A 22,454-nucleotide genomic window follows, 5' to 3' on the forward strand; every position below is an offset into this window, starting at 1 on the left:
CGTGCAGGTTTTCTCTTCTCTAGTTGTGGCACGCAGGCTCCAGGGTGCGTGGGCTCTGTAGTTGTGGCGCGCGGGTTCCAGAGCCCATGGGCTCTGTAGTTTGCGGCACGCAGGCTCTAGTTGAGGCGCACAAGCTCAGTAGTTGTGGTGCATGGGCTTAGTTGCCCCATGTCATGTGGGATCTTACTTTCCCAACCAGGGATAGAACCCACGTCCCCTGCATTGTAAGGTGGATTCTTTACCACTGGACCACCAGGGAAGTCCCAGTCATCCAGTATTATTGATATTATTGATTTGTGATTACAAAATGTGGCAGGTGTGATTTCAGAGTTTTGTAATTTTTATGAGATGTTACTTTAGATTTAGCACATAACATTTTAGGTCTATGTCATAAACAACCTTTGATGAATGTTTTATGTGTTTATTTTCTATGTGCTATTTCTGTAAGGTAGGATGTTTAACTATAGTTTACCTAATATACATATATACTACATAAAACATTGCTCATTGTGTTTTAAAATTTACCACAGGCAGTGGTGTGCTGGACACAGTTCTAATTGGCTTGTGAGAGCCAGTGGTTAAATATGCAGGAATTTTGTGAACCAGTTGTTAAAACACTGTGGCTTGAAATCAGTAGGGTGGGGTGTTACACAACAGAAATTGGCCAATGCTACAAGGCAGTGTTGTTGTTAATGTCGTTCTTGTTGTTTTCTGAGAGCCAGCTAACTTGCATACACAGACCATAGCCCTACTCATTTTTGTTTATGTTTAAATTTCTGAACAGTGTTTAATATTTTTAATAACTCCTTGTTTTTCTATTAGATTTTCCTCTATATAATTTGAAGCTGTATTATTAGAAGCATAAAGGTTCATGGTTGCTATATCCTTTTGTATGTTGTAACTTTTATCCATGTGCATTATTGCTTAGAATTCTCATTGAACTTCTCTCTTGAATTCTAATTTTCTGGTATTATTATTATTACTATACTCATATTTGCTTAGCATATCTTTTTGTACTTTTTGTTTTCAAGCTTTTGGTAACATTTTATTTTTGTTCCATTTCTTATAAATAGCATATTTAAAATTTTATCTATCTTTCTGTCTCTATTTTTTTAAACCCAATGTAAGTGTCTTTTAGTAAGCAAATGTAGTTTTTATCACATCTTTTCATGTGTGGGTGACTGTACTTGTATGTTTAGGTTTACTTCTGCTCCATCACTTTTTATATATGAACTTTTTACTGTGATTTCTTTGTTTAACTTGCTCCTTTTATGCCTACCACTGCCTTCTGTTAGATTGCTTAAGTTTTCTTTGCCTTATTTTATTTTATTTTTTGGCTTAAAATTATGATATATCTAGGGTTATTTTTTCCTGTATTGAACTTTCCTCTTGATTTGTGCAATTAATTATCATGAATGTGTTGCATGTTCACCAAATAAAATAATCATCTTAGCATGAGTTTACTTCCTTTTCTTCTTTTCTCACCATATTTACCACATGGAGCTTATCTGTGATTTTCCTTCCACATTGCCATTTGGAAAAGTACATATTAGGTCAGGAGTTGCCTGGCGTTGAGGCTGGGAATGGAGTGACTGTAAAGGTGCATGAGAGAAATTTTTGTGATTATAGATTTGTTTTCTATCATTGTTGTAGGGATGATTTCATGGGTGTATACAGTTGTCAAAACCTGCATATCATATACCTAAAATGGATGTACTTTATTGCCTTGAAGTTATACCTCAATAAAATTGATTTTAACAGCATAGTGGAGAATGTCAGAAATAACCAGAAATCATTAGCAAGATGTCGAGAAGGGCCATTAAAGGCTGCATCTCAAAAAATTATAATGGCACATTTTTTTTCAGCAATACTTTGTAGCTTGGAATTTGAAATTGGCCAACTAAAAGTAGCAGAAGGATGAAATGTGGAGGAAACGTAGGTGCCATTTAGGATGGTATTACAGTGGCCAACTGGGACACCTGCTGGACAGGGAGGCAGGTGCAGCTAAGAGGCTGATAGTGTGAGAATGAGGGCAATGGAGTTGTAAACAAATGAAAAAATCCAACAAACATGTAATACATGCTTGTTTTGTACCTAGTATGCCTTTATATTTTGGAGGTACAGTAATGAACAAGATAAACAAGGTTTCTAACCACAAGAATCTCACAGTTTTGCAAAATAAATGAACGAATCAGATTAAAAAGATGGACTCTTAAGAAATGTTGCCATTTGTTATTTATACCCAAGTATAAATATTATATGTTTTATTCTCCATAATTTCTTATATCCACATCTTTCTTTTTCTTGGATAACTTTTTTATTTTCCTGGAATGCATTTTCACATCATTATATCACACATTCTATGGATCTTGAATTTTCTGAGGTCTGGTATGAAAGGTGTTTTTTAAATACTAAGAAACATCTCACTTAATCATTTATTTTTGTTGTTTCGATAAACTGTTGAGATTTATAGGACCTAATAACATGTTGTGTGGTCTTACGAGAGAATTAAATACCAACATCAAATCATATTTTTATATGAAGTAGTTTTAAAAAATCTCAGTAGTAACCCATGGTAACATAGTTCATATTGGATTTTTTTAGCCTTAATATTGAACACAGATTGTGTTTAATGAAATTTCTTATTTGGAAATTTCTTATGGGTGTCAATTGAAAACAGTTTGAAAGCAACTAGTGAAAAAATGCCAGTACACTTAATGACAGGACAATTTAAGACATTAAAGATATCACTTTCTCAACTATACTCAAATTGGGACTGATTACTAAATGTTAGAGAATTAACATTGAACACTAAGAGGTCAGTACAAAGTGTGATATTATTCCCAAGGCCCGAGGGCCTCATTAAAACAAAACAAAACAAAACAAATATGTATTGGGGTAAATCTGTCAAGAGAGGGGAATATAGCACAGTCTGTTAGAAGGAACCAAATGTAGGATTTTAGCCTGGAGAGACGTTACCTCCTCAGTCTCTAAAACACTGCTCTCTGTCTGATTTAGAGCACAATTCTTTTTCTTTGCTGTACACGGGCCTCTCACTGTTGTGGCCTCTCCCGTTGCGGAGCACAGGCTCCGGACGCGCAGGCTCAGCGGCCATGGCTCACGGGCCCAGCCGCTCCACGGCATGTGGGATCTTCCCGGACCCGGGCACGAACCCGTGTCCCTTGCATCGGCAGGCGGACTCTCAACCACTGCGCCACCAGGGAAGCCCCAACTCTCAAAGACTCTTGATCACTCGTGTCACTAGGAAATTCCTAGGGTTTTAGGAGCTATGGGCCAGAAATGAGGACGAAGACCAAATATATATTTTATTATAAATCACAATATCACAGATATCATCCTCATCCTCAGCTTGCCTATTCAAGAACATCACTCTGGCAATCATTCTTCTCTCTTACATCTTCAGTTTTTCCCTCAGCATACAAATGTGCTGTTATTTCCCTCCCTTTCTACCATCTGTTATCACCTTTTGGAGTGGTATTCTTCGAAACATTGTCCGGCACTAGCAATTTACAATCCTTTCCTCTCACTTTCTCTGCTACCCATTTCAGGTAGGCTTCTGCCTCTATTACCGCCCTCTAAGTGCTCTTTTCAGAGTCATCACCTCCACGTTGCTAAGCCCACTGGTCAGCGTTCAGTCTGTGTCTTCCCTGACCCATCAGCGCATCTGACGTGATCATCATTTCCTTTCCCTGGATATACTTTTCTCACTTGATTTCTAGAACATCACACTCTCTTCATTTCTCCTTTTCTCACTTGTCTGTTTTTCTTTATGACTCTTTTTTTTTTTCTCCCTGACTAATTACCCTGGCTCAGTCTTTGGTCCTTTTTTTAGCCTTTTCTCTAACTTTCTCTTGGTCATCCCAACCAGTGTCATGAATTCCGTACCTATTTCAGGCCCAGCCACTTTCCTGAACTCAAGATTTACGTCTCCTACCGCCTATTTGACATTTCCGTGTGTGTATCTAGTGGACCGCTCAAGCTCAACATATCCAACACTAAAACTCTTGATCGGCCCCCTCCCTTCAAAATATCTGCTCCACTCATAGCCTGCCCTGTTTCAGTTGACGGCAGCTCCATTTCTCAGGTGCTCAGGGTAAAAGACTTGAGTAATTCTTTCTCGTTCCGCTCACAACCAGTCCCTCAGGAAATCCTTTTGGTTCTGTCATAAAAGCGTTTCCGGATTCTAACCATATGACCCTCTCCACTGCCACCCGCCTTGTTCAACATCACCATCTCTCACTTACATTCTTAGAGCCGCATGATTCCCTGCTTCCATGCTTGCCCACCCCCACATCCTATCCTTACACAGGAGCCAGGAAGGATTCTTACAAAGGTCACTCAGATGACATCAATTATCTGCTCAAAATGCTGCAGTGGTTTCTCACTTCAGATTCTTACAGTGCCTGCAAGGGCCTGACCTTATCCCCATTTCCCCCTATCTTTCTGACCTCGCCTCAGACTGCTCTCTGCCTCGCTCACTCCACTGGTGTCTTTTCTGATCCTCAAACTCATAGGTGTGCAGCTGCCTTTGGGGCTTTGCTCCAGCTGTATCCCCTGCTTCGAATGTTCTTCGTTCAGATGTCCTTGAAGCTCATGCCCTCTCTGCTTTTAAGTCTTTGATCTAATTTCATCTTCCCTGAACCCTGCCCTGACTACCCTTCTTAAAGTTGCAAGCTCATCCTTTTTACTTTATTCTGTTTGCTTTTTCCTATATCATTTAACCACTTTCTAATGAAGTATATATTCAATTTATTTATGTATACTATATATGGTCTGTCTTTCTCCCGGAAACCAAGGTTCTTTGTCTCCTACATTCACTGATGTACTCCAAGGTCATACAGAAATGCTTAGCACATAGTGAGTGCTCAATAAATATATTGGATCAAGGACAGCCATGCTATCTTACATTCTTTATATTCCACATAAGCAATCAACCTTGACTTGCCCTCAATTTTAGTTTTTTTGAGTGATTAGATACATATGTTTACCAAATAAACCAATACTTATATCTCTTCTTTCCTTGCTAAGTCTATTTAAGTTTATTTTAAATGTGTGACTAGGCAAGTAAATAATTAAACAGAATAAATAAAACAAAACAGTGGTGTGCTAGATTGTATTTCCTCACTGGGAAAAACTCTACTATTGGTATAGAATATAACGTTTACATTTATTTTCACAAGTCATTCCATAATTAAAGCTACCACTCCACTGTGTGGACTATCCTCTCTTCATGGTGTCTTACCCTTGGGCAGTGACATCAGGCTAAGATAACAGTACTGCCACAAGATCAGTGGGTACCCTGCAGTGAGACCCAGTCACAGGAGTCAGAAAAGTCCTGCTTAAACTCTGAGAGCTCCTTGAGGGTAGGGTTGGGATTTGGTCTCTTTTAGTCCTGGATCTAGGTACCAGGTGAATGAAGGACAAAACTAAAGGTGCTGATGGTGAGGGCCTTTCATGACCATATGCATATTGTATGGCAGGGTTAAACACTGCTTCCATAATTCTTCAAAAATATGACATAAAAGGAAGTGGACAATTTATGTCATTCCTACACTTCTCAGAAAGTAATTAACCTGGTTTCAGCCACTTGTCTCTAACAGGTATTTTGTGGGAGACAAATGAGATGATGTTTGTGAAAGGACTCAAGTTCTGTTTCATGTCAGAACAGTTTGAAACATCTGTTTCTTTTAAATTAAAGTATAGTTAATTTACAACATCATGTTAATTTCTGCTGCACAGCAAAGTAACTCAGTTATATATATATATATATATATATTTATATGTACATTCTTTTTTATATTCCTTTCCATTATGGTTTATCTCAGGATATTGAATATAGTTCCCTGTGCTCTACAGTAAGACCTTGTTGTTTATCCATTCTATGTATAATATTTTTTTTTTTTTGCGGTACGCGGGCCTCTCACTGTTGTGGCCTCTCCCACTGTGGAGCCCAGGCTCCGGACGCGCAGGCTCAGCGGCCATGGCTCACAGGCCCAGCCGCTCCGCGGCATGTGGGATCCTCCCGGACCGGGGCACGAACCCGTGTCCTCTGCATCGGCAGGCGGACTCCCACCCACTGCGCCACCAGGGAAGCCCTATGTATAATATTTTGCATCTACTAACCCCAAACTCCCACTCCATCCCTCCCCTAGCTTCCCTTCCCCTTGGCAACCACAAGTGAAAGACCTGCTTTTAAACTATCAGAGAGCAGTGGCTTTTTATGATTCACACGGGATGGGTCAGATGTTTCCTATAGTAAGGGGCCTCCACTTCTCAACCACAGAGTTTGTAATATTCTTGCATCGCTCCTCCGCCTGTGCACCCTGGATTTTGAGGCAGAATTCTGATAGCGACATGTATGACATTTACCTCAAGGAAGTCACTTAATGTCTCAGAACCTCAATTTCTTCACTGTAAAATAAGAGTAATATCTCTCACATAAAGATATGGCCAGGATGGAATGTGGTAACGTATGTGAGATGATTTTGTAAAACTAAAAGCATTCGGTAAATAATAGTTATTCTAATTAATATTGCCATCATTAATGATATCATATTAAATGTTAACATTGAGTCCTGGTCAAAGAGAAAGTTATAGAGTATTTGACCTTTTCAGGCCTTCTTCACGCACATGGATTACACACACACATTCCTAGTAAAGTTTTTGATCCACAGAACTACATACAGTAAGTGTAGAAGGTTGAAAGCTTCCAAAGCTGTTATGAAAAATCAGTCTTTGCTGTCAGCCCAGAAAACCACGTCAGTTTTTTTGCCAAATAACAATCAAAGCTGTAAAAATTTCCTTTCAGTTAACACTGGTTTCCATTATTGTTATTTGTTAGAAGTCTTTGAGGCCATTTCCTACTAATTCCGCCATGCTTGGCATGGAGCATTCTGGCTAAAGCTCTTAGTTGTCCTTGACTAATTGTAGTTGGACAGGGCAGTGAAAGTCTCATTGATGAGATTTTAACATCCTGGGGGTGTGGAGACTCACTGATGTAAAAGCCCAGGACTGAAATCCTCATTGTTTACACAAGCAGCTTCATGAGGCCTATTATCAATTATATCACCCTTTGTACTGCTTGGTCCCAAGTCAGTAAATCTTGTTTTTTGAACAATGTGGAGTGGGGGGATCCTGCAACTAAAAAGGAGGTAGGGAATTTAAGAGACTTTGGGTGAAATTACAAAGATAATTTTAAAGTTTAGCAAAAAATTTGGAGTACTGAGATAACATAGACAAAGAGAATGATTATGACAGTAACAAAGAGAGGTTGCTTTAATTAAACTGATTAATGGATGGTTTAGAGTGTATGTAACAGGAGGATTAGACTTAATATTTAGTTGTGGAAAAAAGGGCATTTTTATTGGATATATTCTTACAGTATCTTTAATACCTAGTTAAATCCTAGTTTTTCTTTTAAAGAGTTATACATCATATATTATAATCATTTTTATATTTTAAAAACATCTGAAAAATAACATAATTTTAGTCTACAGAACTTAATTTTTCAGTGAAAGCTTATGTCAAGAGATGTGGTGGATTTTGATTTTTGAAGGGGAGGTCAACAAATACATACTATTTTAGAAGGATGGCAAAAATAATTGTTTATATTTTATATATTTTGGTTTAAAATTTTTCTTTAATAAAATGGAATCAAATATGGGAATGTGTAATCTTCACATTCTTTGCCACTTTGAATTAAAGAAAACAAATTTTGTTACTTATGAAATTCTCAAATGATGTTTCAATTAATGGTGATTTAAAGACTGAAGACGTCTATTCCATGTCTGTAGAAGTAGCTACTTCTGTTATAAATTACATTAACAGTCAGTAGCTTATATACATAAGATATTTGGCTGCTTCTGCTTTTCATTAATATGGTTTTGGAATTTCACCAATTCAGGAACATAATATAGTGGAAAGGCCTTGGGCTCTGTAATCAGACAGACCTGGTCTCAAATCCTGGCAGTCTTGTACTTGCTGTGGGACCTGGGCAGCTCACTCAAATGCTGCTAACCCTACACCATAGGATTGTTCTGAGGATTAAATGTGATACACATATCAAGTGACTGATAGAGTGCCCGTGGAAAAGTAGGTGCTCAGTAAATATTCATTCTCTTCCCTTCCTTTCCCCCCATTTGTCCACTTGTGTTTTTAATGGATCATCTTTACTCTGGGTTGTGTTGTAGGAAGTATTCTGGATGGATGGCTGCTGGAAACCCAATGCCTTAGCCAGCTCTTCTTCAATACTTAAGGATTTACTCTGGCATTGAGTAATGAGAATTTTGGTAAGAAAAATTAGATAAAGATAGTATATAGACTTTTCTTAAAAGGTCACTTGTATCTCAGATACTTCATAATAAGTTATATGGCTCTTCTCTAAATATGTTGGGAAGTCACAGAGGTACGTTCACATATGGATTGTTGTTGTTTTGAAAATAAGTAAAACAGGTTTTTAAAGTCTGTTAACACCCTGATGTGCCCTTCATGTTGTTGTAAATGTATTATTTCACTTATCTCACCCTGTTTTGTTCTTTAAGTGTCTATGTACTCAGTAAGTTGTATAGTCTTTAACAGGTCTGGGTGTTATTCATCCCTTCAGTGTAGACTACATGAAGCACAGATTCTTAGAGGTTAAGTGGTTAAGTCAACACTGCTGTCTGAAACTATAAAGGTTTTGACAATGTTAAAGAGGCAGGCAGAGGTATTGAAACTCTGAGAAGTTCTAAGATAAGTGATTTTCCTAAATCACCCAGAAAAATGATTATATATTGACTCTCAGGGTGGTATAGAGTATCTTTGGTTGGTTCCATTTCTATCCAATTTTTCTCCAAATGATATTAATTTTTAATTTCATCATCACATGAAATTAATATATAACTAGTACACCTATATTAGTAATTCATGTTACTAATTTGTGTTGTATGAAATATGTTGGACATATTAGGAAAGAAGGATGAAAAGGAGGTTAAGGATAATAGAAACAAATTAAGCGCTAATATTAGCATATATGTAAATTAGTAAATATGTATATTTTCTTTAAATTATTGTCATTGAAATGCATCTGGAAAAATATGTATTGAAGAATTTTGCACATAGGAGACAGAGCTGAAGGTAGGGAGGAAAGCAAAAAAAGTAAATTCTAATTTCATTAATTCTGATAAGGAATTTTGAAATCTTGATATATTTACATTTTGGAACCTAAAAATATGATAATTTAAAAATTATTTTAAATCTCATTTTTTTCAATTTTATTAATTTTTTATACAACAGGTTATTATTAGTTATCCATTTTATACATATTAGTGTATATATGTCAATCCCAGTCTCCCAGTTCATCACACCACCACCACCACCCCCTGCCACCTTCCCCGCTTGGTGTCCATACATTTGTTCTCTACATTTGTATCTCTATTTCTGCCCTGCAAACCGTTCATCTGTACCATTTTTCTAGATTCCACATATATGCGTTAATATACAATATTTGTTTTTCTCTTTCTGACTTACTTCACTCTTATGACAGTCTCTAGATCCATCCACATCTCTACAAATGACCCAGTTTTCTTCCTTTTTAGCTAAAAAATTTTTAACTAAAAAATTTAACCACTTTGTCTATGATTATATATTTCAGAAACCATATTTGAGAAGTACTTCCATCCAGTGCTACTTGTGTTTACTTCTGAACAGTCATTTTTTAACTGAGGCTGGCATTCATGTCTTCATTTTGGGGTAATTTTATCTTTCAGCATAAAATCATCATGTTAATAACCATGATCATTGTTCTTCAATATCTTCTCTATTAAATTGGTTTATGTTCAGTTTGCTTAAATCCTTAGGTACTCAGTATTTGGGGCATGATAGAGGACAGATTATGGGAGATTCAGAGGAGGTTTGGTAAACAGCCTACAGAGCATTTCTATATTCGTGTAATATTCCAAATGAGTATTATATCCTGCAAATAAATTGGACTTCTTGGTATCTAACTAAAATTGGAAGTACACTCTTTATTAATATCCTGTGTGATTTTCACACCAGTAAAAAAAATTAGATATTGAGGGCTCACCCACATTACTTTATTATCTGTCCCTGGCACTGACTTCTCCTATCATTTGAGCCTTATGTTAGTTCAGTTTAAAACATTTCTTTCTTTATTGAGGCCTTTTGTTTTTCTTCCTAATAAACTTTCATATTTTTCCATGCCTATTAACTTTTTTCTTCTCTGTTAGATGCAACTAATACACTGCACTCACCCAACCTATAGTTATGTAATCTCTCAGTTCAGTTTTACTCTATAATGCCTTCATGCTGTGGGGAACCGTAGATTTGTGCAGGTAAATCCTCCTCTCAAAAGAAGAAAGTAGTATTGGCTCTCATGCTTCTGTACAGGACCCATCAAGGAGAGACTATTTTTCCTGAAGCTCTAAGAATTATTCTACAGTTACTCGGTCAATGTATGTGTCTTTTGTCCTGATATTAGGTTACTGTTTTACAAACAGTAAGTAAGCTATATGATCTAGTTTTATGACTAGATTAGGCTCAAGTCCATAACATTTATGGAGAAAGCTGCTATAAGGAGCATGCAAGGGGCATGTTTAACCTATTGCAAAGAATATTTACTGTCAAGATCATTACATGAAAAAGATGATTGCTTATTTTAAGAATTTTACCCATTTATTAGACATAAAAGTCTGATGGGACCTCTACTTAAAGAAAAGTAATAATTCATTCAAAAACATTACTGAGCATTACCACCCATCATGCACTGTTTTTATTTCATTGTGATAAATTGCACCAGGTTATTTATAAGTCATCCCTTCAAATTAGGCTTTTCTTTAATGCAGGTTGGTCATCAGGCTAGCCTAAAGCATCAGAGTTGTACTATATGTTCAGTTTTTATATTCATCTACAAGGCTGTCGAATACACAAAGGCAAGGATGGCACTCATCTTTTCACTTGTTGGATAAAAAAAAGTCTTGATTGCTCTTTTGCCTATAGTATTCATCAAGACAATATTATGTTCATTCAAAATGCTTTGCTGTTTGGTTTTGCTTTCAGTTGTATCAGTGCAGGTCTTCCTAAAACAGAAGCAAACTGGCAGCATGTAATAAGTGATTTGAAAAGAATTGAAGATCTTATTCAAGTGAGTACTCATTTTTCCATAAAATATCTGGTATAATTGCTATGCAGTACGTTATTCCTTGTGTTTTGCTGTCAATCTTAGTGAAATCTCACTTGAAACAAAAACGTTTCTGTAGAATTGGTGAGCCTCGTAGCACCTCAAATGAACTCTTTTATTTAGAATTTTCAGACCCTAATTATCTTTAAAACTCAGTTTATGAGTGGCCCAGCATGAAGAGCTCTCCGTCACCACCCACCAGAGAGACTCCCTTCTCCTACCCAAGAAACCAGGCGGCTTTGGGGCCCTTGTGGGGGGAATGGCCTGACTCAGGGAAGGGCTGTCTATTCCATGGGCTAGAGAATGCTTCTCCCACCTGGAGACACCAGCTGACCTGGCAGAACCTGTAGAGGGGAGAAATATGGGCTGTACTATTGTGTGGGCGATACAACAGGGACCAGTGAGAGTCCCGGGTCAGCAGGTGTACCAAACCTTTCAAATTAGCACCACAAAGATTCTGAAAACTGGACCGTCATTGGAATCACAGCATGCAAACATAGGTCAGAACCTCTACGCTAAGCCTACACAGGGTGGCTGCATGTTAAAACAGAAGATTCAAATTGGACCAGGGTCTCCTGACATAATAGCCCAAATACCAGAATACAATTGAAAAATCACTTTTCATACCAAGAAGCAGGAAAAATCACAACTTGAATGAGAAGAGCCTCGGAAACAGACTCTGAAACTGAGATGGATTAGATGTTGGAATTATTTGACAAGGATTTTAAAACAGGTGTCATGAAGATGTACCAGCAAGCAATTACGAATATCCTTGAAACAACTGAAAAAAAAAAAACAAAACCAGAAAGTCTTAGCAAAGAAATACAATATGTAAAATGCACCAAATGGAAATTACAGAACTAAGAAATACAACAAGTGGAATATGAAACAAACTGGAGAGGCTCATTAGCAGAATGAATATGACAGAGGAAAGACAGTCAACTTGAGGATAGAATAATAGAAACAAAATAGACTGAAAACAAAGCAAATAAAGCCTCAGGGATCTTTGGGACAGTAAAAGATCCAGCATTCCTAGCATTCTCATCCTAGAAGGAGAGGAGAAAAAGAATACAAATAAAAGACAGAGATTGGCCAAATTGATAACAAAAGACAAACCAACTTTATGCTGTCTACGAGGAATTCACTTCAAATTTACATGTATATACAAATATATATACATATATAATATGTATACAAACATACACATATAATGTGTATATAATATATACACAAATATATACATATATAATATGTATATATATTATATATATATATATATATAATGACATAAGTAGGTTGAAATTAAAAGAAGAGAAACCCATGCTGTAGTGGGTTGAATAATGTCCCTCCAAAATTCATGTCCACCTAGAACTTCAGAATGTATCCTTATTTGGAAATGGGGTCTTTGCAAATATAATTAGTTAAGGTGAGGTTATAGTGGAGTGGGGTGGTCCCAAATCTAATGACTAGTGTCCTTATAAGAAGAGGACAGGATACATAGACACAGGGAAGAAGGCCGTATGAAAACCGAGGCAGCTACAAGCCAAAGGAGATTGGAATGATACGACTACTAGCCAGGGAAGGCCAAGGATCCCCTGGAGCTGCAAAGGGTTTGGGAGCCATAAGGAAGGACAGTTCTCTAGAGCCTTCAGAGGGAACAGGCCCAGTTGACTCCTTGGCTTTGAACTGTAAGTGAATGAATTGTTTGAAGACACTTACTTTGTGATACCTTGCTACAGCAGCTCTAGGAAACGGAGGCACATGCACATAATAATTCACACAATAATTTTACAAATCAGAAGTGGCTATATTCATATCAGATAATGTAGACTTCACAGCAAATAAAGTTATATGAGTCACGAGAGACATTACATCATGGTAAAAGATGAGTCCACCAGGAAAACATAATGATCTTAAATGTATACCTACCAAACAGCAGAGCCTCAAAATGTAAGAAGCAAAAACTAATAATAGAACCGAAAGGTGAAGCAGACGAATCCATAAATATATTAACAGTTGACTTTAGTACCTCCTCAGTGACAAATAGAACTACTAGACAGAAAATCAGACAGGATATAGAAGAACTGGATGACACAGTCAACCAACAATATCTCATTTCCATAGAAAAACACTTCATCCAACAACAGTGAATAAACGTTTTTTTCAGGCAACACTCACCAAGACTGAACATATCCTGGGCCATAAAACAAACTTCAGCACATTTATCAGAACTGAAATCATGCAGAATATGTTATCCAACCACAGTGCAATCAAGTAGAAGTCAATTACATAAGTACAACCGGAAAATCTCCAAACACCTGGAAATTAAATGAGACACTTATAAACATTCCATGGGTCAAAGAGCAGGTCTCAAAGGATATTTAAAAATATAGAACTGAATGGAGACAAATATGCAACATAGGAAGTTTTGTGGGATTTAGCTAAAGCTTTACTTAGTGGGAAATTGATAAAACTAAATGATTACCTTAGAAAAGAGGAAAGATCTCAGTTTACCAATCTAAGTGACTGTCTCAAGAAACTGGGAAAAGAGCAAAATAAGCCCAACACGTGCAGAAGGAAGGAAGGAATAAAAAGGAAGGAAGGAAGGAAGGAAGGAAATTGAAATCAGGAAAACAATAGACAAAAATCAACAAAACATAAAGCTCTTTACTTTGGGAAAATAAATCAATAAAGTCAATAAACCTTTAGAAAGCCTGACAAAGATAAAAGAGATGACACATGCCATTAGTATCAGGACTGAAATTGGGGTCTTACTACAGAACCTACAACCATTAAAAGGATACGAAAGAAAAACTATGAACAACTTTATTCTCGTAAATTTGATAATTTGGAGGAAATGGACAATTTCCTCAAAGACCACAAACTACCAAAATGTAACAAATGCAAGACCTGTTCCGTATTCGAAAATCAATCAATGTAATCCACTATATGAGTAGACTAAAGTAGGAAATCATATGATCATATCAACTGATGCAGAAAAGACATTTTAAAACTGCAGCACCTCTTCAATGATAAACATGATAAATATTTCTCAGCAAACAAGGAATAAAGGAGAAGCTCCTTCAGTTTGTTACAGAGCATGTACAGAAAACCTAGAGCCGACATTAGACTTAATGGGGACTGACTGCTTTTCCCCTAAAATTGGGAACAAGGCAAGGATGTCTTTTCTTACCACTCTTATTCAACATAGTATTGAAACTTTAGCTCAATTGGCAAGGCAAGAAAAAAAGAAATAAAAGGCTAAGGCAAGAAAAATAAGTAATAAGTATGCATATTAGAAAGGAAGAAATCATAGATCACCCTAAGTCTTTTTTGGAGAGAAAGTACCAATAAATGGCTGTATTTTATTTAGGGAATGCAAATTAAAGCCTCAATGACATGTCACCTATATGAATATTTAAAATAAAAAATATTGATAATACCAAATGCTGGCAAGGATGTGGAGAAACTGGATCATTTATATATTGCTGGTGAGAATGTGAAATTGTACAGCCACTCTACAATAGTTTGGCTGTTTCTTATAAAACAAAACACGCATTTGCCGTATGATCCAACAGTTACACTCAAACATTTATATTAGAGACATGAAAACATGCATATGAATGTTAATAGAACTTTATTTATGATAGCTAAAAACTGGAAAGAACCCAAATGTCCTTCAACAGGTCAACAGTTAAGCTTCGGTACATTATATCAAACAATAATAGTGAGCAGTACTAAGGAACAAATTACTGATACAACAAGTTGTGTGGATCTCCAGAGTATTATGCTGTGTGAAAAAAAGCTAGTGGGGTAAACAAACTGTAGTTCGTCCATACAATGGAATATTATCAGCGATAAAAAGAAATAAGCTGTTTAGCCATGAAAAGGAATGGAGGAACCTTAAGAGCATATTGCTAATGAAAGAAGCCAATCAAAACAGGCTACATACTATATGATAGGATACTATATGATTCCAACTATATGACACTCTGGAAAAGGTTGGATACAATACAACAGGGGATAAGGGAAAGGGAAGGATGAAAAGGTGGAGCACAAGTGATTTTTAGGGCAGCGGAACTATTTTGTATGATACTGTAATGATCAACGCATGTCATTATACATTTGTCAAGAACTATAGGTGTACACCACCAAGAGTGAACCCTGATGGAATCTATGGACTTTAGTTGAAAATGTATCAATATTGACTCATCAATTGTAATAAATGTACCACGCTAAAGCGAGATGTTAATAATAGGGGAAACTTGGGAGGGGGCCAAGCGGCCATATGGGAACTTTCTGTACTTTCTGCTCATGTTCTGTAAACCTACGACTGCTTAAAAAATAAAGTCTATTAAGTTTTTCAATAAGCCTATTTCAAAAGGTTATATGCTGTATGATTCCATTTATATAACGTTCTTGAAATGATATCATAGGAATGGAGAGCAGAGAAGTGGTTGCTGGGGATTTGATGGATGGTAGGAGGTGGGAGGAGCATGTCTGGAGGAAGTTGATTGTGGCTATACAACGGTAGCAGGAGGATTCTGTATCTTAACCGTGATAGTGGTTACGTGAATTTACACCTCTGATAAAATGGCATGGAACTACACACACACGCACACACACACTAGTGCACATAAAACTGGTGAAATCTGAACAAAGTGGGTGGATTGCATCCGTGTCAATTTCCTGGTTGTGCTATTTTACTGTGTTATGCAGGACCTCGACACTGGAGGAAACAGTGAAGGCGTACACAGGATTTGCCTGTATTTTCTCTTACAATTTCATATGAATCTAAGATTATCTCAAAATACAGAATTTCACTGAAAAAAGTGTTAGTGTTTTCAGTAGGTTGTTCTCATTATATCTAAAGCGGGAATAGTTTTTCATATTACCGAATTTTGTTTCCATTTCAGTCTATACATATGGATGCCACTTTATATACTGAAAGCAATGCTCATGTGAGTATAGTTTGTTTTCAATATTGCTATATTTTCCAATTTTCAAAGGTCTAAGAAGTATATTTTCATAAGTTTACTGGACTGTGTATAGTTTTAAAATCTAACTTTTACATAGATGCTGTTTTCATGGTAGCATCATTGCCGAATCAAAACATAAACTTTTCCCATCAATGTCCAGCAATATATAGTACATATTTCTGTGATGCAATTAAATCATGATGCTGTTAAATACAAGAATCAAGTTAACTCAGGCAATTTAAAAGTATCCAATATATCAGTTGTCTCCAGTGCTGTAGCATATTATCACTTTTAATCATATTTTTTACAAATTGTTTAAATACATTCATGCTCTACATTTTGCCTGAATCTCTACCGTTGTCAAAAGGGGATTCTGACTGGTTACTCTCCATGTGAGAAAAAAACCAAACACAACCCACAAAGTCTATCAGAATTCAAAACTGATCTCGAACTTGTTTCATTAATATGCTGCTGATGTTGCCTTAGTCATATAGGATTTCAGCTGAGTTGCTAGTCCTTCCCCTCTGAATTGGCTACAAAAAACCAAGAAACAAATCCCTGACATCTTCACTTCGTGAAAAACAAACTGTGTTGTGTGCGTTCAGAACAGTGAGCCCTCTCTCTATTATTCCTTAAGTAGAATTTCTCTGCAATAGAAGGTTTTGCCCTATTAAGACTTTCTAAGCATTGGAAAGAAGCCACAGCCAGAAACTAGAAAGAACAGATACCCATCATTCACTTAGATAGTGCTGCTGTGCTAGAAATTGCTTCCCTCTTTTGGCTTCAGCATGTTTTCCACTTTTCTTTGCATATTCTTCAAAGTAGAAAGCAGTCAGCTAACCACCAGCACTCCGAATCCTGAGATTGCTTTTTTTGTAAGACGATAACCTCGCAACCCGTGGGTTGTAGAAAGTAGTTGAGATTGAAATTTAGATTTAAACCCTGACTCAGCCACTTCCAAGCTTTGTTACTTTGGAAGACACTAAATATTTCTGAACCTCAGTTTTATTATTTATTTTATTTATTATTTAGTTTATTATCGACATGGTGACAGCATTTATTACCCTTTCAATCCGGAGAAGCTGCTGTGGGGGAATAAGGAATATTGCTAGTCCCAGGCACATGGCTGTCATCCTTCCTTCCTTCCTTCTTCCTTCCTTGCTTCCTTCCTTCCGTAAGCACCTGTTAAGTGCCTGCAGAGTCCCAGGCACTGTGCATGACATTGAGAACAGGAAATCAGACACGTCGTGGTCAAATTCCCACATGCTCATTAAATGCTTCTTTTGTTTGAAGTTTAAGTTTTTGTTAAAGTAATCCTCTTGGGAAATGTATTTTTGTGGGACCTGAAAGGTACCTTTCTGACATGGCCAGCCTGTGAATAGACCATACACCAGCTTTGATTTTTCTAAGAAATTTCTTGGAATCACGTCTGCCTCTGGAACTTTGGAACTTGCAGGAATAGTATGATTAGCAGCCACCACTGTTTAAAATGTTAACAATATGATCTGATTCTAAGAAATTCTTCCATATGCACCATCTCTATTAATGTTCTGAGAGTCTCAGGTCAGTATTATCTGTCCTTTACACAGAGGAAATGTGCTTTGTGAGGAAAAAGTGGCCTATTATTTCCACGTTTTCTAGTTTTATGTTCTTTCTTCTATACAGTATCACCATCCTTTCTGTTTTGTTCTCAGTTTGTTTTGGTTTTGATATCAAAGCCAAAAGAGAAGAAAAAAATCAAGCTGCTTCCTATGTAAAACTTTTTAGGGGTGTTGTGTTTCTTTATAAAATAGCTGGATTGACTTTCTAAAAAATCAAAATTACATCTGTGTGAAACTGAATAATGGGGAAATAATTCTTTCCTTTTCTCTTTCAAAATGGTTCTTTGCATCTCTTTTAGCCCAGTTGCAAAGTAACAGCGATGAAATGCTTTCTCCTGGAGTTACATGTGATTTTGCATGAGTCCAGAAATTCAGACATTAACGATACAGTAGAAAACCTTATCATCCTAGCAAACAGCAGTTTATCTTCCACTGAGGTGAGTTATCCAGTAGTTATGCAGAGCTACATCAGATGCTCTTGGCTTGATTGGGAGAAATCATGCACAGGCTCCCCGGAAGGGGAGTGTGGATAGTGACCTGTGCTTGCACACAGGCTTCTTGGTGGCTGCAGTAGCAGCCTTAGCGTCTCATGCCTGTCTCTGGTGTCTGCACTGATAGCCACGGCTCGCACCCATCTCTGGAGCTTGTTTAGGCAGTGCTCTGAATCCCCTCTCCTCGCGCACCCCAAAACAATGGTCTCTTGCCTCTTAGGCAGTTCCAGACATTTTCCTGGACTCCCTCCCAGTTAGCTGTGGTGCACTAGCCCCCTTCAGGCTGTGTTCACGCAGCCAACCCCAGTCCTCTCCCTGGGGTCTGACCTCCGATGCTGGAGCCTCAGCTCCCAGCCCCCACCCACCCCGGCAGGTGAGCAGACAAGCCTCTCGGGCTGGTGAGTGCTGGTCAGCACCGACCCTCTGTGCGGGAATCTCTCCGCTTTGCCCTCTGCACCCCTTTTGCTGTGCTCTCCTCCTTGGCTCCGATGCTTGCCCCCTGCCTCCCCCCATTTCCGCCAGTAAGGGACTTCCTAGTGTTTGGAAGCTTTTCCTCCTTCAGAGCTCCTTCCCAGAGGTGTAGGTCCCATCCGTATTCTTTTGTCTCTGTTTTTTCTTTTGCCCTACCCAGGTACGTGGGGAGTTTCTTGCCTTTTGTGAAGTCTGAGGTCTTCTGCCAGCGTTCAGTAGGTGTTCTGTGTAGGAGCTGTTCCACATGTAGATGTATTTCCGATGTATTTGTGGGGAGGAAGGTGATCTCCACATCTTACTCCTTCGCCATCTTGAAGGTGTCTCTGAAACTGTTTAAATTACTATAATTTGTGGTATTCATCGAAATAGTTGAATTCAACCAATAATAATTGGGTGAATATTATGTGCCAGGCCCTATGCTAAATGCTAGGGGAGCAAAAATACATAGCCTTGCCTTCCTGGAAAAGCCTAGAGAAGAGTGGTATGAGAAGCATAAAGCTCCATGATATCAATGTAATACATGATGTGATATAAGACGGAGTCTAAACAAGAGGTTCTGAGAATGTAGAGAAGGGACATTTCGTGCAGCCCCAGGAGCTCTCAGGTTCAGAAAAGCCTTCCTAATGGAAACAGCGCCTGAATGATCTTAAGTGTGAGTGGTAGTAGCTAAAATAGAAGTGTGGAACAGGCAGAGAAAAACGCAAAGACAGCGAGGCACCTAATAGCCTGATGTATGTATGGGAGCTAAAGGCATGAGCCCAGTGTTCCTAGGGCATATCTTTGAGCTGTGGAAAACGTGAAAGAAATAGGTAAGGAACCGCTCAAGGAGGGCCTGCATGCCATGCAGTGAAGCATGGACTTCATGCTGGGGTAGATGACCAGAAACTATTGAAGGACTCTAAACAGAAGTTCATGATTCAATAGATTATTTTTTTTTTAATTTTTTTTTCATTGTCCTTAATTCACTCTAGGAAAAATCAGCCCTCATCAAATCACCCATCGTTCTTCCTAATATGATAGTTAATCTACCAACAAATTTATGTCTCAAGACTTCACCGTATGGTTCAAATGATATGAGATTTGCAGGAAAGGCATATTTTAGACTTTCCAATCTAATCCTTTCTTTTTATTTGCAGTATAAAACTGAATCGGGATGCAAAGAATGTGAGGAGCTGGAGGAAAAAAATATTAAAGAATTTTTGAAGAGTTTTGTACATATTGTGCAAATGTTCATCAACCCTTCTTGAGTGCAGCTAATCCTTTTCAGCATTTCTATTATTAACAAACATCTCCCCACTGCTTAGAGGCAACAACGAAACACTCAGCATTTCAAATATGCTGCCAAAATAAATTCTTCTGGCAAGAGGATGATCAGGATCTTTGATCGGATGGACTCACAGAAATGAAGGCCGAACAATGGCATTGAGTACCATGGTGTCTACGAACACAGGACTTATTTTATTCATTTATTTTTAATTTATTATTGAGATTGTACATATTTGTAGCATAATGTAAAATGTTGAATAAAATTGTGTATATATTTTATCTTTTGAAATTGCACTGATATTTTATGTCATAAGAAAATAGAGGGTGTTTGGTTCAAGGGTGACAGTCAAATTATTTAACAACCAGTGGGGCTGGACACCACTGCTGTAGGTAAAGAGGATGCCCCAACCAATGTGGAAATTGACTACCAGCCTTCCTTTACTTCTCCTTTAGGTGTAGCACTTGGAGGGAGAATTGACTACCAACGAGAAAGGAGGAACTAGATGTGAGACCAGTAATTTCGTTATTGATATATAAAGCGCTTGTTATGAGAGAGAGAATTTGCAAGTACCCGGCATGGAATGTGCATCAGTCCATCTCAGGTGGGGATGGCAATAATAAACCTTCACTGATAGGTGGAACTGTGTATCAAAAACTAATGATTGCACCGGTGTTTATATTTCATGCTTCCCCAAGTACAGGTATTTTATTTTTCTACATTGTATTTGCCATGTTTGTATAATAAAAAACTGCTGATGAGTTAAAGTCAAGATGATCTGGCATAAAATAATTGTTTCTATTATTTTTTAGTATACTGTCTAAAATTTTCAAACTCTTTTCAAATGGAACTGACTGAAATGAAATATTCTCATTTCATCACAAATTTCTTTCCCCCGGTTCACTTCTGGCAGTCTTTACTGAGAGACTAAATGGCAGGAATTGATCTCCTAAGAACTGGATTTCTTTCCATTTCACAGTACAAACCATTTCTCTATTGAAACATTCTTTTGGAGTCCAGTGCCCCATCCAGGCTCATGTATCTCATTCTTTTAGTCAATGTATGCTTAAAATTTTCTTGCAGCAATTTTAAAAGTTAAAATACAGATTTTTTGATAATTATTCAGTTGAGGTCAAATTATTGTAATAAGTCAAGAAAATTTTACTATGTGCATTAAACCCAAATACATTACAGGAATTCTGTTTTTAGTTTAATCTTTCTAGATGCGAATGATAATGTCTAAAACATGACAATATATTTCTCTGAGATAAAAATAGTCTAGATGGAATGATGGCATTTGTCAACCACAGTCATGATCATGCTTCTACTCTTTTATTTTGGTTCTTGTGGTACAACATTTTGGTTCTTGTGGTACAACATTTTGGTCTGTGACTTAGATAAAGATAGAAGGGGTGCTTATCAAATTTGTGGAATATGTAAATTATGTAACAGAATAAAAATTTACAATTGCCTCAGACTAGAAGGAAGTACCAGTGTAACAAGATGAAAATTAACAAGGATGTACAAAGAGTTCCGTACTTGGCCACAATAATGAACTGCAAGAGAAGGAATAAGGAAGATGCAGCTGGATTCAGCAGAAAAACATTTTAGGTTTTTATGCACTAGTAACTCAGTGTAAGTTGACAGTTTGATATGACTATTAAAAAGGCAATTGCAATTGTTGGCTACTTTCATATAAATATATTACTTAGGTCAGTATTTTTAAAGTGTGACCAATGGCATCAAAATCACCTGGAAGCTTTTATGTTTGTTTGTTTTTTGTCTTTTACAGTATTGAGAAATAATTGGCATACATCACTATATACGTTTAAGATGTAGAGCTTGAGGTTTGATTTACATATATTGTGAAATGATTAACAAAATAGGCTTGGCTAACGTCATCTTCTCATATAGATACAATATAAAGAAAAGAAAGAGAAAAGAAAACAGGGAAAAAAAATTTCTCCTTGAGATGAGAACTTAAAGAATTTACTCGCTGGGACTTCCCTGGTGGTACAGTGGTTAAGAATCCGCCTGCCAACGCAGGGGACACGGGTTCGAGCCCTGATCCAGGAAAATCCCACATGCCATGCAGCAACTAAGCCCATGCACCGCAACTACTGAGCCTGCGCTCTAGAGCCCATGAGCCACAACTACTGAGCCTGCGTGCCTAGAGCCTGTGCTCTGCAACAAGAGAAGCCACCACAATGAGAAGCCTGCACACTGCAACAAAGTCACCCACACTCACCGCAACTAGAGAAAGCCCATGCGCAGCAACGAAGACCCAATGCAGCCAAAAATAAATAAATTTATTTTTTTTAAAAAGGAATTGGGCTTCCCTGGTGGCACAGTGGTTGACAGTCCGCCTGCCGATGCAGGGGACATGGGTTCCTGCCCCGGTCCGGGAGGATCCCACATGCCATGGAGCGGCTGGGCCCGTGAGCCATGACC

The 22,454-nt window shown here is 37.6% G+C and overlaps 1 protein-coding gene across 5 annotated transcripts in view; it reads left to right on the plus strand.

Moving 5' to 3' along the window:
- IL15 (interleukin 15) overlaps window positions 1-20,775 on the plus strand; it is a 174,463-nt gene extending 153,688 nt beyond the window's left edge. For 3 of the 5 annotated variants that reach the window (XM_027117060.1, XM_027117059.1, XM_027117061.1), the window contains 5 exons: window positions 9,653-9,750; window positions 11,077-11,161; window positions 16,114-16,158; window positions 18,077-18,214; window positions 19,876-20,775. In XM_027117060.1, coding sequence (XP_026972861.1) covers window positions 9,653-9,750; window positions 11,077-11,161; window positions 16,114-16,158; window positions 18,077-18,214; window positions 19,876-19,986 — 477 coding nt within the window. In that variant the 3' untranslated portion in view covers window positions 19,987-20,775. Of the gene's footprint in view, window positions 1-8,210; window positions 8,310-9,652; window positions 9,751-11,076; window positions 11,162-16,113; window positions 16,159-18,076; window positions 18,215-19,875 lie in introns of all 5 variants that reach the window. The other 2 variants (XM_027117063.1, XM_027117062.1) reach the window with 1 other exon arrangement.
- Window positions 20,776-22,454: the final 1,679 nt, after the last annotated feature.

This window comes from Aethalodelphis obliquidens, unplaced genomic scaffold (genome assembly GCF_003676395.1).
Source record: "Aethalodelphis obliquidens isolate GAN/ISIS:26980383/991018 unplaced genomic scaffold, ASM367639v1 scaffold17, whole genome shotgun sequence".
Lineage (NCBI taxonomy): Eukaryota > Metazoa > Chordata > Mammalia > Artiodactyla > Delphinidae > Aethalodelphis > Aethalodelphis obliquidens.